Raw genomic sequence first — 16,102 nt, forward strand, 5'->3', positions numbered from 1 at the left:
TTAGAGAAGACTAAGTCAAGTAAGTTATGGTTGACAACAGCTACACAATACTGCGAAGAATAATCATAATAATAATAATAATAATAATAGAGGTGGAATGGAACGTGATATAACCACATTATCAGAGCATTAGAATGTCTGCATGACGTGTGTTTTCACACTGAATTCTATTACGGTTTTGTGAATATTTCATTATTCTTCCATTTGAAAGATATTTTCTGCAGGAGGCTGGTGAATGTGGCTGATTCGTCATAACTGGATACTGAATATAATAATACTGTAGCTGGCAGCAAGGGTGAGAATATGAGTCTGATAATGAATGAAAGATAGATTGATGTATTTGTGTAATGTAATTTAACCAAACTTATAGTATACTGTGCTAGAATACCACTTGTATTGACAGCATTTAACAGAGTTAAGCAAATATTTCAGATCTGGATACGTGCATGACATTTTAACAGAAGCTTGATTGTATATTAAAAAATACAAATTGAATTTCAGGCTCTTGCCGAAAAGGATGGACTATATCGGTTACGTGCATTTGTCCAGGCACTGGATGGCAGAGAAACATCATTTCTTACATTTGTGAAAGCAGTAAGTTTTGTTGGTAGACACATTTCTGTTTTATTGCCAGGTTACACTGTTTTGTCTCTGCATTTGAAGTAACAAAGTAAGGTTAAAACTGAATTATCATACTATTCTTATGTTTAAGGATCCTTATTTTGTGGTTTTTGTCATTTGTTTGTAGTGCTCATTGGCTGAATCTCACTTGTCAGACATTTTAACAGTATCACTGGACCATACAGGGTCAGTGATTGCAGTTTCCATGTCAACATCACCAGCCATATGTGAAGGACGTCATATTAGTCATGAACATTTGCAGCATTTCAATACTACTGTATTTGTCAAGCATATGGAGCAAGGACCTGTGTAAGTATTTCATACTAAAGTAACTTACCAGTTTCATTGGATGTTGTTCTCTTAAATGAGGATAAATTTAAAGTGAAGTTCATATGATTGTATAGTATGTTATAGTAAGCATTATATCTTGGGTTTCTTAAACATTGCTATGCAACAGTCTCAGACTTCGTCTCTGGTTTTTTTTATATTTACTGTAGTAAACTTACTCACCTGTTTCACATCAAGTATATTTGTAACTCTTCAGGATTTTCATGTAGTTTATTTGCCTGTAGTATACTTTTCTCATTTTCTAAAGAAAAACAAAATTAATGTCATGAAACATCAGGGTTATATCTGAAAGACTGAACATGGTCAGAATGTATAGTAATAGAAATTGTACACAGAAGTAGATTACTAAGTAGTGTAAATATTAATTTATATTTCTTATCAGGCTTACCACATAGTTCGAAACCTTTGGATGATATTCTTTTGAGAACTTTTCATTCATAAGGGAAGAAAAAGGCTGTCTCCAAGGAAGGTATACTGGCATGGGATAAAGAAATATCTTCTAGAAGTTCTGAGGCCCCTTTGGCACTTCGAGTAATTTGAAAAGTATTGAATACTGTGTACATGAATTTGAATAGTTTTCAGTAGATGTGGTTTTTGATGGCAGATTATTGTTTGAGATTCTGTATGTAACATATTGTGGCATATAGACTTGCTGCTAAGCAGTGACTCTGTAAACAGTAACTGTGTCTGGTCAGTAGCTCAGTAAACACATTCCCATTGCTAGGCAGCAGATTCTTAATAATGCAACAGCATATGAGCATGAACAGTGTTTTCTAAGTGGTCTGTGCCTGGGGGTTGTAAGGAAGGCAATTTAGACAACCAAGTTAGTTGTCACTTCAGTAATTTCTGCACAGAAGGCTGTGAAGAGAGTACTTGAGCACATTGACCTGAAGAATCTCCACTGTTACAAGCCATTTCTAGGGAATGGATGGTGAAGACACAGCAGGCTTGAAAAGGCTTAGTGGTGCTGTAGTTATTTGTGAATTGTGGAGATAAGCAATGGCACTGTAATTTAAGTGTAATTACAAGTTGTGTGTTAAAGTGGTCAACAAATGCAATATCCAGTCCAAAACCTTGTTGAGAGTCACTCATACACATGATATTGTATTGTGTTTTGAATATATTATATCTAGAAATGATAGTTTCATGAGAGAAAAATATAGGGTTTTTTAAGTTTGAGGGACCTTGGCTTGTAAAATTATTGGTTTGTTCATGTTATCTTTTCTGTTTCTAATGTTGATGCTGAAATATTCCTGTGTATCTACAGAGTCATGTGGAAAGGTGAAAAAAAACAGGGGAGAAAACTGACATGAAAGTGAAAATGGCAGTCAAAGAAAAATATTTTTTTTTTAATTATGGCTTCCCACCTGAAGATGAGGCAGCAGGTTCCTCCAAAATATTGATAAATATTTACCAGACTATACAGCTGGAATAGCATAGTCAGTGTAGCGACAGGCTGTGGGCTGGATGACCTAGGGTTCAGAGTTTGAGTCCCAGCAGGTTCAAGAATTTTCTCTACTCCATGTCATCTAGACCAGCTGTGGGCCTGCCCAGCCTCCCATCCAATGGGTACCGGGGCTCTTTCCTCGGGTGAAATGACCAGAGCATGAAGTTGACCGACTCACCACCAATTAGTGCTGAGGTCAAGAAATTGTGGATCTGTACATCTACTCCCCCATAGTCCTTGATGGTGTAATGTTTAATTAGTTAAACACAGGGGCAACTTTACATTTTTACCTTACATCTGCGCACTCCAGCAGACAGTAATCAATTTATGTTAAGACAGGATGTAATGGCTTGTGTATTGTATTTTTGGGTCTGAATATATTACAGGATTGCTAATGTATTAGGTTCTCCTTAGTACATGTTTCATATTGGAATAAATTGTTTTAATGATGTGCAGTTTTTGTTTTCTAAACATGATATGTACCTGATATGCTGGTTTCAGTCCTGACACTGCTGCTTATATTCAGAAATTGGAGAAGGAGAGGGAAGCAAGGGAGAGGGGAGAAACAAAAGATAATCGGTCGTTCTTGGCTAAATATGTAAGTTACTTGGAGAATTTTCTTCAGAGACTCCTTAATATAGCCATGTATATGATTATCTGTGTTGTTTTCTTTTTTATACAGATGGCAGTGTTTTAAGTGCTGAAAGTACATTTTCAAACTAAGGACTTAAGAGTACAATTAAAAATGATGTAAATCTTGTCTGCTAAATTCCATTGATCTTATTTATAATAACTTTTCCCAATCAGAAATGTAGGTAGAATTTCATTGCATTGGGCAAAGTTTTTATTCCACATATGTGACAGTAAAATTGGAACTTATTACCCTAATTGATCCAAACTTCTGCCTGTTAAAATTAGAAACAAGCCCTATTAATTACAATTCACAAAATAAGCTTGTTAGCTGAATGTCTGTTACAAGTGATGCATTATTCTAAACTGTGTATGTTTATTACTATAGGATTCTGATGATGGTGTATAACACACTTATATGTTGGGTTTTTGGACTTTATCCATCGTCCTGGTTTTTAAGATAACAAAAAAAACACTACGTTTCGGAAACTGGATCTGTTTCCGTCCTCAGGTGAAGGAAAACACCTATTCAGTTGGGTCCCTTAGAAAGAGCTAGCCTCAATCACTGNTTCCTAGCCTTGTATGTTGTTCAGGGGAAGCACTGGAAGGTCAGGTGCAAATATTATCAGTGTGAATTCATTACCTTCATCTTTTATGTCCAGAAATCTTAGCATGACATGTTATTGAATTCATAAACCAGTTCCTTTCATTATCTATTAAACCTCAGTATTATGGTCTGTAGCACTTTAGTAATTACTGTTCATAATTATGTAAACATGGTGAACCAAAAATTTAATTGTATTTTAAGTTTAAAACCTCTGAATTTTAAGATAAGGAAGATTTACAGAGCTGTATATCTATCTCTCAGGCTTTAGAAATATTGAATGAAAGTTTTAACCTCACTGAAGGCACTTGATCAGTTCTTTGTATATCCTGGATTTTCTTCTGCAGCCATGACCTTGACTGAAGGTGTGTTTACATTGCAAAATTGATCCATGTGTTTAAAATTTTGTATACTCGGTTCAGTCTGCATAATCTCTTCTCAGAACATGAAGAACATTATTTAAATGATAGAAATCTACTAGGTTTATTATTATTGGTAAACTTTTGTCGAGGACATGTAAAATGTGTAAATGTAAATTCAGACAAGCTCATTCCCAAATACATGCAGCAGCATTGAAAAATTATGTGTGTGTGGCCTAACTGTATCAGTGGTAAGGTTTTCCCTGTGTTTTAGCGTTAACAGGAAGATGTATCGAGGTATGGAAATATTCTTAAACTTTACGCTGTATCTGGCCACTTTACCACAGTGAAAGAACCTCTGCTATTTGTTAAATAAAAAAACTGGGTTGCCTTCAAAGCTAGTTTTGATGTACTGATGGGGAGAAAAATTCCTATCTGTCAGTCATATCATGACTGTCAAACCCATATCCAGTTACTTGGGCCTTAACTGTTTAACTGTCCTGGCCCTTGGCTTAAGTTTCATGAGATGGAATTTTCATTAATCCAGAATCTTGGATATTCTTGCATACACATCTGAAAATGTTACTAGATTTTTAATAACTGATTTATATGATTATTTTATTATTAAATATCTTCAATGATTGTATGATGAATTTGGTAGTTTTCAGCACTGTTGTATTTTTTTTAGTAAAATTTTAAAATAACAGTAACAAAATCTGAGAATCATATAACACTCTTGAGTCTTTTCTCTTGTGTGATGATAAATATAATTGAGCTTAGAGCACAGATGAAGTGAATGATCCTGAATAATGTGCTATAAAATTATCTAAACAAAAATGTTTGTTTTTACAAGTGCAGTGGCCATGGAACCCAGTGCTAGTAAGCATTACAGTGTTTTGATTTTGACAGAAATTCCTTTCCTTACAACATTTACATTTATTCTGGCAGAATTATAAATGGATTAGGCTGCATGTAAAAAGTAACTCATACTGTAGTTCAGGATCAAAAATGGATGCCAGTCAGGAAAGAAGTGTAAAACTATCTTAGCCATTTTAACCTTGAGACTTTTGAGTATGAGGGAAATTTTCCAGAGAAATGTTGTACTTTTGATGTATTCATTATGGAAAAGCACTATTTGACCACTACATTGATGAACAAATGATTGCTACACTTGAGGCTCACGTATAGCAAGACATTTGCAGCATGACAGTGGACTGTTGATTGTCTTGCCCAATAAAGTAGATGTGCTGTGAGTAACCAAGAACACAGCCATCCACTTCATACTACTTTGTGCATCAACTAGTTGAATAAAATGAAACATAAGTCACTAATAATCTTTGCTTGCTTTGCGAAATAAATTGTTTCACTTTTTTCCAGTGGTGTAGATTCATGTCCCGTTCTCTTGATTTACCACATTTGCTGGCAGTAATTATGAGTTGTGCTTTTATAATCACCATCAGTGTTGCTGAGGTTTGCACACCTAGCTAATTTAAAGTCAGATTCTCTGTTAAATAGCCGTAGAATGTGGAGAAATTACTGTATCAGCCTTTATTAAAAAGCAATGAGAACTTGATTTCTGACTGAAACAGAAACACAGGTACAGCAGATTAATTCAGTTTTGTAAGGTTGAGGAACTGTTTAATTTTGTTTCAAGAAACAAAGATGTTATGCTGGAAAGAGTAAATGACAGATATGGTAAGGAATTTTTGTTACATGTTGCTATTAGATTTAAAATAATTTATATTTTAAGGGATCAAATTATCCCAAACAGGACCAGTGAAAGAGCTTGATGCAGATGGTAAATTCCAATTTAAATTCCCAGAGCAGGGACTGTGGTAACACATTATTAAATTCATGTAGTATCGTGCTAAGTTAGTCCATTATTAACGTTCATTTCTGTTAAAATCTTAAAATTTTTGCTCTCCTTGTCATCATTCTTGTTTCCATGCAATTTCTAACACTCCATTCAGATTTTTTGTTTGAAAATGATTTAAGTGAATTTTATTATGCTTGTACTGTAGATATGGTACATTCTTCTAATTTGATTTTTTACTTGCAGTTCATAAAAATGATGCATTGACTGAAATATATATGTTTTAATCTACAAGCCAGAAGGTCGCGGGATCGAATCCCGGTCAGGTCATTGGATTTTTTCAATTTACCTATTCCTTCCAGCTGCACTACGGCCCTGGGGTCAACCCAGCCTCTAACAGAAATGAGTACCAGGAATATTCTTGGAATGTTCTTGGGGGTTAAGGCGGTCAGCGCGTAAGGCTGATAACCTTACCCCCATCTATGAGCCGATTATCTAGAAAATGTGGGAACCTCAACATCTCACAACCCTATGGGCCCCCGCGGTCTGTTACAGGGATATGTTTACTTACTTTACTTTTACTTTAATATGTGTTATTTTATTAAATGAACCCATTTGTTAGGGAAAAGAAAAAACTGGGTGATTTTTCAGAACAGAAAATGTACAGGTAATTAGTTTATTGTATGAGGAAGAAGGAAATACATAAATTGTATAGTAGAACTTAAAGGACATGAAAAACATTTGACCACAAATACCTTGCTGTTAATGAAGTGGACGTTTAAAACAATACAACTAAGGCTTAATATAAAATAAATATGCTTTTGTTTGCATAAGCAGAGTTTATTTTATTGGTAATTTATCTTGCAGAAGTGTCAGTTATTTGATACTATAAGAAATGTATGTCTCTTAGAAATTGCCAGGATTGAAAGTGGTTGTTTGTTTACTGGCATAACAGTTCTTTAAAAATATTAGTAAGCATTTTGAAATTGTTAAAAATAAATGACAGTTTGTGGCTTAATTGGCTTAATTCACATATACAATCAGAATTTTTACTACCTGTGTATACTTTGCAATAACATGTTTTTTTTTCTCCCCCCCAGTGTTGGTTTTAAACAGTGTTTTTATGTATATATCATTGAATATAATGATGGAAGGTGTAAAGAGTGTTAGATTGAATATAATAAAAGAGTTCTGAATGGGATGATTATATCATTATGTTCATGGAAATCTGCATTTATATTAATCAGATTTTCAGTTTTAAAATGTAAGTAATGATTTGTGAAAAGTGTTACCAAACCTGAGACCTGCAAACTACAGGTTACTAAACTTGACTTTACTATTTTGGGGTATCATGTCAGGGAGAAGAATTTTCTGTCTGTTGTTTGTAAGTAGCATTCTTGCAAATATTATAACATAAGAATGTAGTATGACAAAGAAATTTTTACTTTGAATCATTTTTTAAAAACTGTTTACAACTATTAGGGTTGAGTATGAGGGGTGAGCTATAAGAACTGGCCCTCGCACTACGACCTTCAGTGATCTATTGTGCTTCCCTTTTGGATTATCCCCTACACTTTGAATGAAATGTAGGACTTTATTTATGGGGACGTCATAAAAGTCACTTGTTTCCATGAAGAGTTGACCCAGGTGGCGATATCTTAGGTAAGCTATAGCCTCACAATCACATAAGATGTGTGTTGCTGATTCATCTTCTTGTAGGCACCTTTCACATGTTGGGTCGTCTGTCAGTCCCAGTTTGAAAAGGTGCCCTTTTAGGTGGCAGTGTCCAGTAAGTAATCCTACCACCCATCTTAGCTGATGTCTGTTTAATTTTAACAGTTCCCATGTTCTTTTGGCAGAGGGTCCTGATATAAATCCTTGTGCCTCTTTGAGTCCAGTCGTGGATTCCCACTGTTCTTTTGTGATTTCTGTTAGTCCAGTCCCTGATCGCTTTCTTGGCAACTCCAATTGACATGCCGCAAGCTGGTTCAGGTCCTATGAATGGTTGTTCAGATCCTGTTCTTGCCAGCTGATCTGCAGTTTCATTCCCAGCAATACCCTCATGGCCTGGCACCCATATCAGCTGCACTGTTTTATGTCTGGCCAGTTGTGTGAGGGACTGGTGGCAGTCTCAAGCCAATTTTTAAGTGATTTGGTGTGTACCAAGTGCTTTGATTGCAGCTTGACTATCTGATAGAATATAGATATTCCTATTTTTGTAGTTTGTATCTAAATTCTCAACTGTGCATGCCTTAATGGCATATACTTCTGCCTGGAATATTGTTGTATACTGACCTAGGCTGAAACTACGTTTCTGCCATTCCATCACAATAGACTCCAGTCCAGTGCCTTTATTTGTCTTGGAACCATCTGTATACCAGATTATTCCCCCCTTTCTATCGGGTGGAAACCCCTCTTTCCATTCACTTCTGTCAGGAAATCTGATTGTGAAGGGTTTATCATAGACATGTTTTGGTATCATTTTATCAGATCCCATCTGTAGTATGGGTTCCTTTTTCATGTCCTGAATCATGTATGCATGTCCAAAACCTTCAGATTTAGGTCTCCATTGATCATTGCAACGTAATCTGTAATTTCCTAACTTGGCCACTGCTTCCATTTGCAGATGCAGTGAGGGGAGTCCTGGTAGGATTTCCATTGCAGCTGTTGGAGCTGTTCTCATTGCTCCTGTAATTCCCAAGCAGGCTGTCCTTTGCAATTTGCTTAGTTCAGCCTGACTTGTTTTAAGTTTAACTCTAGGCCACCATATAGTGGCAGCATAGGTAATTATGGGTCTTACTACAGCAGTGTATATCTAATACACCACCTTTGGTTTCAGTCCCCAGGTTTTTCCAGACGTGCCTCTGCATGTCCAGAAGGCCTTATAGGCCTTGTTAATAGCCTTGTCCAGCTGTTTTTTCCATGTCAGTCCCTTGTCTAATGTTATTGACTTCATTGGATAGCCGGATCACTTGACTGAAGAGGATTGGTTTCTTAAGCCCCTTGATATTCCTCCTCCTAGTAAAAGGTATAAATCCAATCTTGTTTGGATTGATAGACAAGTTTGTTCTTTCGCACCACTGTTGAACTGTATACAGGGCTGTTTGTAAGACCTCTGATACAGTGTGCGGGAATTTCCCATAAATTAAGATTGCTGTATCATCAGCATATCCTACTGTGAAGTGGCCTGTACTGTTGAGCTCCCAAAGATCATCCACGGTCAGGCTCCACAGGAGAGGGGAAAGAACACCCCCCTGCGGACACCCTCTCACTGCAGACACTCCCAGGGTCTCTCCAGACAGTGTAGCACTTATATTCCTGCTTTCCAGCATGGCCCAGATCCATCTGCATATTGTGGGCTCAATGCCATGCCTTTCAGCAGCCTGTTTTATTGTATCAAAGGAGGTTCTGTCAGAGGCTCTCTCTACGTAAAGGAATGCTCCAAGAGCAATATCCTTGTGTTGAATAGCATTTTCTCTGCGTGTTACTACGTTATGCAATGCAGTTTCAGTAGATTTACCTATTTGGTAAGCATGTTGGTTTCGGTGCAGAGGATGAATTTTCAATGCACTGTCCCTAATATGTATGTATATCACTTTCTCCATCGTTTTCAAAAGGAAAGACAGCAGGCTGATAGGACAATAAGGTTTAGCCTCGGTATAATAACGTTTCCTGGGTTTCGGAATAAATGTCACTTTAACTTGCCTCCAGGCTGCAGGGATAAACCCATGTGCCATGCGGGCTCTAAATATGCGGCATAGGTGTGGGACTAAATGTTCCTCCCCTTGCTGCAGAAGTGCCACCACAGTACCATCTATTCCCGCAGACTTAAATGGTTTGAAGGTACCTGACGCCCATCTGATTTTTGATTGACTGATTACCTGGCCAGCCAGGTTCAAGTCTCCCCTTTTCGTTATGTATCCACATACGTCCAGGCTCTCCTGGTCCCGCTCATCACCTGAATCATCAATCAACTTTCTATCTGGGAAGTGAACTCTGCTGAACAGTTCCTTCAGAGTCTGCTCTCCAGTTTGGGTATACTAACCATCAGGCAGCTTGATATTACTGACCTTGTTGGTCGCCTGTTTTGCCATGACCCTCATGAGTATGGCACTGCCTGGTACATCATTGAACTCCTGGCAGTACCTCCTTCTTGAGGATCACTTGGCTTTCCTTATTTCTTTATTATAACAGGTGAGGGTTTCCTTGTAGGTGTCCCACAGCCATGTTCTTTTTGCTATATTAAATAGCTTTCTTGATTTAGCTCTTAGCCCACTCAGCTTGTTATTCTACCAAGGTAACTATTAGGGTTAATGTCATATATGATATCATATGTTTGGGTGAAGAATTAATAATGTATCATTAGAATACGTTTGTCTCCAAGAGGAAATATGACGTGTTGGTATAAGCAAAGACACAGTATATTTAACAATCACCATTATGTGAGTGTATTTTTATTATTGATGTGGTTTGGGGTTTTATAATTGTACTAACAATAGAGTAATGACTACAGAAAGATGTTAAATTTATGTCTGTTGTGTGATAAAAGTCTTGATATCAAGGATGTCTCCATTCTCTTTTTGCAGTGGATGTACATAGTGCCTGTGGTCATATTTGTGGTGCTGTCAGGGGCTGCTAATCCAGATGGTGGTGCAGGTACCGGTGGAGGTGGAGCTGGACGGTAGTGTCATCACATCAGCACATTGCAGCCATTATGAAGGCACAGGGTGACACTGGTTGCACCCTTTGTGTTCCTGATCTAACCTTTAGCTTTCATTATGAGGTGGTTGCAGCTTTGATTCTGGAAAGCAGATTTCTTACATAAAAAATGAAGAAAATTCAGTTTTTGTGATTGAAACAGTACTCTGCATATAGTAGAATTGTGCTCTTTGTGCAGTTATGTTTCTAAATATTAAATGATACAATAACAGACACTTATATGGGAACTCTCTGATAATAAGTAATGAAGTTTCTGCTAAATTCCGATGTTATTCTGAACTTAAAAAGCGACACATAACTTTTGAGTATGAAATCTGAAAAAGGAAAGGATAATGTACTAAATTTAGATACTAAAATGGAATAAAAGCCCACTTTTCTTATCACAACAGAGTTTGCAGTGCTTTGCTGAAGTATTTAAGTTTTTAAAGTTGTTAAGTTTGTAGATTGAAGGCTCAGAAATGTTCTGTATATCCTGCTGCATTTTGTATGGTGCTGTGCCCAGTCTTGAAGATAATTGAAAAAAAAAAACTTCTTTATTCTCCTTATTTTAGTATTTTTTAAATACTTGTGTTCAGGTTATAGATCACACTAAAAAGATTACTGTCTTCTGGGATTTGACGCTGTATAGATGGTAGGTATATTGGTGTTGATCTACCAGACTACATGGCATGGTATCCAGGTTACTAATCGTCATGGTCCTCATTATTGGAACCTAAAATCTCACATGATTATGCTCATATGTTCAAGCAGAGAATATTAAGAACACATAAATTCAAGTGACTCGTGCCTTTCTGCAGTATAATCAGACAGGAGGCATTAGAATACTCCAGTTAATTCATCTGTTTTTAATTAAAAAGTAATGTTTGAATATGTTATGTTACAGAGTTGTGTTTTATTATCTGCAGTGTTTAAATTCCGTTAGCTCATATGTGTTAGCCATTCACAACTTTGTTGATTGGTCCACAGCAACTTGGGGTTGTATCTTTATTGACCTCAAAATTTGCACTTTTTGTTACAGTTCTCAGCATAATTTGTTTATTAAGTGATGAAATTTTATGTTTCCATTTTTCAAAGAGTTCCAAATGATAGTTTTCTGTTTCACTGCTACATTATTTTAAAGGAAGAGAAATATCTTCCATAATTGTATTTACATCAAAGAGAATCCACTTTCACTGCAGCCAGCCTCCGTTAATCTTCACCAAACATATCCCATCTGCTACTGAGTTGCACTTCTAAATATTATCAATCCTAATTGTAATATTGTGTGTATGGTTTAATTTTATGAACCCTGACTTCATGCATGATAATGGTTTCTTTGTTCTCATTTGGTGGGTTTTTTTTTCCATATGGCAGTGCTGCTTTTGAACAGCTGATGGAATTACGTATACAGATACAAACACTGACACTCTGGTTCTGTTCATGTCAACTAAAATTCGGTACTTCAATTTTTTTTTTGTATTGCTTATGAAGTATAACTTAGGAAAAATGTAAAACCGGTGAGTTGCATACAGAAGGTCAGTACTAGTACTGTATGTGCATTTAAAATTTTTCTCTTCGTGGATTTACATAAATGTGAACTGATGCCGTGTACTTACTGCTAGGAAATGCCAGCCTAATAATGTTGAAAATTATATGTAGAACAAATTGCTTTAATTTGTATGAGTTGTAGTTCCATGTTTAAGGTTTTAGTTGCATGCTGGGAGCAGTTCTTTATTTTATTACTGTGCAAACAGAATTTTAAGTGTAGGAACATCATTGGTTTACTAATGTTGCAAAAGGTGCATGCTTGCATATTTGCCTTCTTAGCATGCCTAATTATGAGGTTGTGTTGCATTTTCTGGTAATGAAATATTTGGCATATTCAGAAAGCTAAGTTTGTCATCACCATCTTTTTATAAGAGTCTACCATATTTCACATTGCTCTATATATTTACATAATTTTATAATCATGCAGCTTTTCATGGTCCAGCATTTGATGGTGGTAGTATTTCTGTCGCTTCCAGAGTTTGCATATTTGTCATGTTGGAATTGTTGGTGATGGTTTAAAAATATGATATTTGAGTAAAGCCCAGTGGTATGACCTTCCTTGTATTTTGTATAGAAGTTTGTTGATACATTAAGAGGATTTAGGGCTATATGATTGAAATAAACAGAAATTTCAGGTTATGATGCATAAACAGAGAAAAAATTCATGACATCAGAATTGCATACTAGATTTATTCTTTATCTTTTAAAAAACTACAAATAATAAAAAAGTGCATAACTCTATGTCAGGTATATACAATATAAAAATTTGTGCATTAACACTCACTGGCATTTCACAGCCATCCATTCAGTGTATTGCATTTTGAGGAGACTAGACAAAACTAATAGTAGCAAAATTACTGTGACCAAAATGTTAAGGAAAGTTACTTACTTACTTATGGAGCTGAGCCCTTCTGGAGGAGCCGCCAATTCTGCAGCTACTCAAGAATTTCTCAGCATTTTATGGAACCCGAAGGCTCATTACCATGTTCACAACAGCCCTCCACTGGTCCCTATCCTGAGCCAGATCTATCCAATCCATACCATCCCATCCTATCTCTCTAAGATCCATTCTAATATTGTCCCCCCACCTATGCCTTGGTCTTCCCTGTGGTCTCTCTCCTTCTGGTTTTCCCACCAATATCCTATACACATTCGTCTCCACCATTCGTGCTACATGACCTGCCCCCCTCATCCTCCTTGACTTGATCATTCTAATTATACTTGGAGCAGAGTATAAGTTATGAAGCTCCTCATTATGCTCCAACCTCCTGTCACTTCATCTCTCTTCGGTCCAAATATTCTCCTCAACACCCTCAGTCTATCTATGTTCCTCCCTTAAAGTTTCACGCCAATGCAGAACCACAGGCAAAATTACAGTTTTGTATATTCTAATTTTTATGTTTTTGAACAGATGAGAAGACAAAAGGTTCTGGACTGAAAAATATTAATTTCATTAAGTCAGCGTAAAACACTTAATTTGTAAACAATCACATTGTAATTATTTTTACATGCTTTTTTGCATTAACTTACATAACTATTTGTCAGATATATATGATATCAAATCAAGTCACATTTAATTACCATGGTGAAATATGTATATGTATTTATAAAATTTCATATCTTACACTGAGTACTCCAAAATAAATACTTTAAAGCCATGTTTTCTAATCCTATACAGTAAATTCAGTGCCCATGCTCACTATTAGATTGGCCTACAATGAAAATGTTTGTTTTTTTTTTTTTTTTTTTTTTTTTTTTTTTTTTTTTTTTTTTTTTTTTTTTNAAACTTAGGTCACTATGTTACAAGGTTGTAATATTTATCTTAAGTATAGCGTAGTAAATAAGTCTCTGTTCTGTTGTTTGGGCAAAAATTAAGATTTCTACATTTTTCTTTTGCTTTTGTCAGATACTGGTGCTAAATTGTTAAACCTATAATTCTAGAGGTAGAGATATGAGTTCGCTATACTGGAAGTCTGTGTCATCAGGAAGTGGAAATTCCAATGTAATTATATCCGATTCATATGTGGTGAGTGCCAGGTTGGAAGATCCAATGTCACCCACTTGCCCAAGCAGACCTGATTCTTCCACAACTTCTTCCCTTGACAGTGGATTCAGGAAATCTGAAACAGTATTTATCTTCTGTTACATTTCACATATTCTCTATATTATATGCTTTCATGGATGTATTATAATTTGAACAAGATACTCATAATAGGAATACCTTAGTGGCAAAGCAAGGTATGTAAGTATTATATAATTCACTGAAAATAATAAACGATTTACTGAGTATATGTTATATCCGTACTTTTATATTTAACTGTCAAAATGTCAACTGCAATGTATGCCACAAGGTTGGAAAACCTTCATTTTTATATGCTGTTCGTTCTTGAAAGCTGAAGTTATACAGTTAACCAAGAAGTCACCAGTTATATTAGTCCATTTACATTTCAAAATGATTAGTCATTTTTGTTGTTATGATCAACATTACATGTCAAATAATGAAGATGATAGTGTGTAGGAAGTTTGGCATACTTGCTGTGAGTACAGGATACTGTATGATCCTTCTAAGTGAATACTGCTGTGGCCTAGCTACTGTTTAGAAATTACTTTTGGTCTTACAACAACAACATTTCAATATGTGATCATTAATACAAGTCACTGTACAAAGTGTTTCATGACTTCAGGAGGTTATGCCTGAGAAGATTCTAAAGAGAAGAATGTTATATGAACATGGGTATGATTTGTGACAGTTACAGAGATGACTTAGGAAAGTTAAGATTCTTTGAATACAACTAATATATTTATTGTGTCAAGAAATAGCACTTAATAGTTGTGCATGATTTTGCATGCCCTGAACTTTCACCTTCATTCACATAAATCAGGGTGGCTGAAGTCATGTGATCACAGTGGTCGTATCAGCGGTCCACCATGGTCCATCCAGTGACCAGGAAAGCTGTGTATTGAAACTGAAGATGTGCATTTTGAACATTTATTATAGCAGTGAAAGCCCAGGGTATGTAAAATCATGTACAACTCTTGTCATTTCTTGTTACAATAAAAGTGTCTCTTGTATTCATAACTTCTGAACTCTCCGTACCCATATCTCTGTAACTACTTAGAACTGTGATCATGTTTATGTAATATTCTTTACTCAAAATGACCTTAGGAATAACCTCCTGTAATTATGACATAGATTTGTGAAATCTGTATGTTACAGACTGCAGCCACATTTTGATACAGACTGTCAAATCTTATCATCAGCCTCATGCAGTTGCTTTGTTGTGCAATTTAATGTGAGATATCCATGCTATACAAAATGAAGCCCTTGAAGTGCTTGTATGTAGGTGGGTCAGAAAGTTTCTGCAGTTATTTATTTTATATGAAGATAGGAGCACAGACTCCCAAATGTGGAAGTGAAATACTGACTTTCACCAGTTAGTTGCACTGTTGTCACAGCAGAGTTTGCATGGCCACTCTGATACAATTGTGGGCTGAAGTGTACCAGGGACAGAAATCCATTTCTAGACTTTCAACATAATATGGAAATGGTGGTTTACCACAGCAAAATTTGTACGAATGGATAATTGTGTTCAATAATGGTCACACGAGTGTCACTGGTGAAGAATGATCAGGATGCCAGTCAACAACCATTACAGATGGAAAACATTGAATGAGCCCATTTCATGATTCTGGGTAATCTATGGCTAACTGTTGATGAAGTGTTACATTATCTGTCCATCAATCGTGGTTATGCTCTTGGAATCAACCAAGAGTGATTTAGGTTTCATAAAGTTTCATAAAGTCCAAAACTACTGACAGGAAAGTATAAGCTCAGTTGTTTGACAATCTGCCAAGGCATTTGAAATCAGTATCGTAATGAAGGTAATGCTTTTTTCGAAAAGCAGTGTCATGGGGATGAGATGTGTTTCCACCATTACACTCCAAAAAAGCAGGCACTAAAGCATGGAGTGCAAGCATGCAACGTTGGGGGAAAAAAGTTCAAAACTCAACCATTGATGATAAGAGTGTTGGCA

At 36.1% G+C, this 16,102-nt stretch overlaps 1 protein-coding gene across 1 annotated transcript in view; it reads left to right on the forward strand.

The window, feature by feature from the left end:
• The window catches only part of LOC111861949 (ER membrane protein complex subunit 10), a 20,631-nt gene extending 8,584 nt beyond the window's left edge, over window positions 1–12,047 (forward strand). The window contains exons 3-6 of the mRNA XM_023846939.1: window positions 502–594; window positions 749–930; window positions 2,918–3,014; window positions 10,409–12,047. Of these exons, the coding sequence (XP_023702707.1) occupies window positions 502–594; window positions 749–930; window positions 2,918–3,014; window positions 10,409–10,507 (471 nt within the window). The 3' untranslated portion in view covers window positions 10,508–12,047. The remainder of the gene's footprint in view (window positions 1–501; window positions 595–748; window positions 931–2,917; window positions 3,015–10,408) is intronic.
• The last annotated feature ends 4,055 nt before the right edge of the window (window positions 12,048–16,102 follow it).

The sequence above is a fragment of the Cryptotermes secundus genome, unplaced genomic scaffold, assembly GCF_002891405.2.
Source record: "Cryptotermes secundus unplaced genomic scaffold, Csec_1.0 scaffold181, whole genome shotgun sequence".
Classification (NCBI taxonomy): Eukaryota; Metazoa; Arthropoda; class Insecta; order Blattodea; family Kalotermitidae; genus Cryptotermes; species Cryptotermes secundus.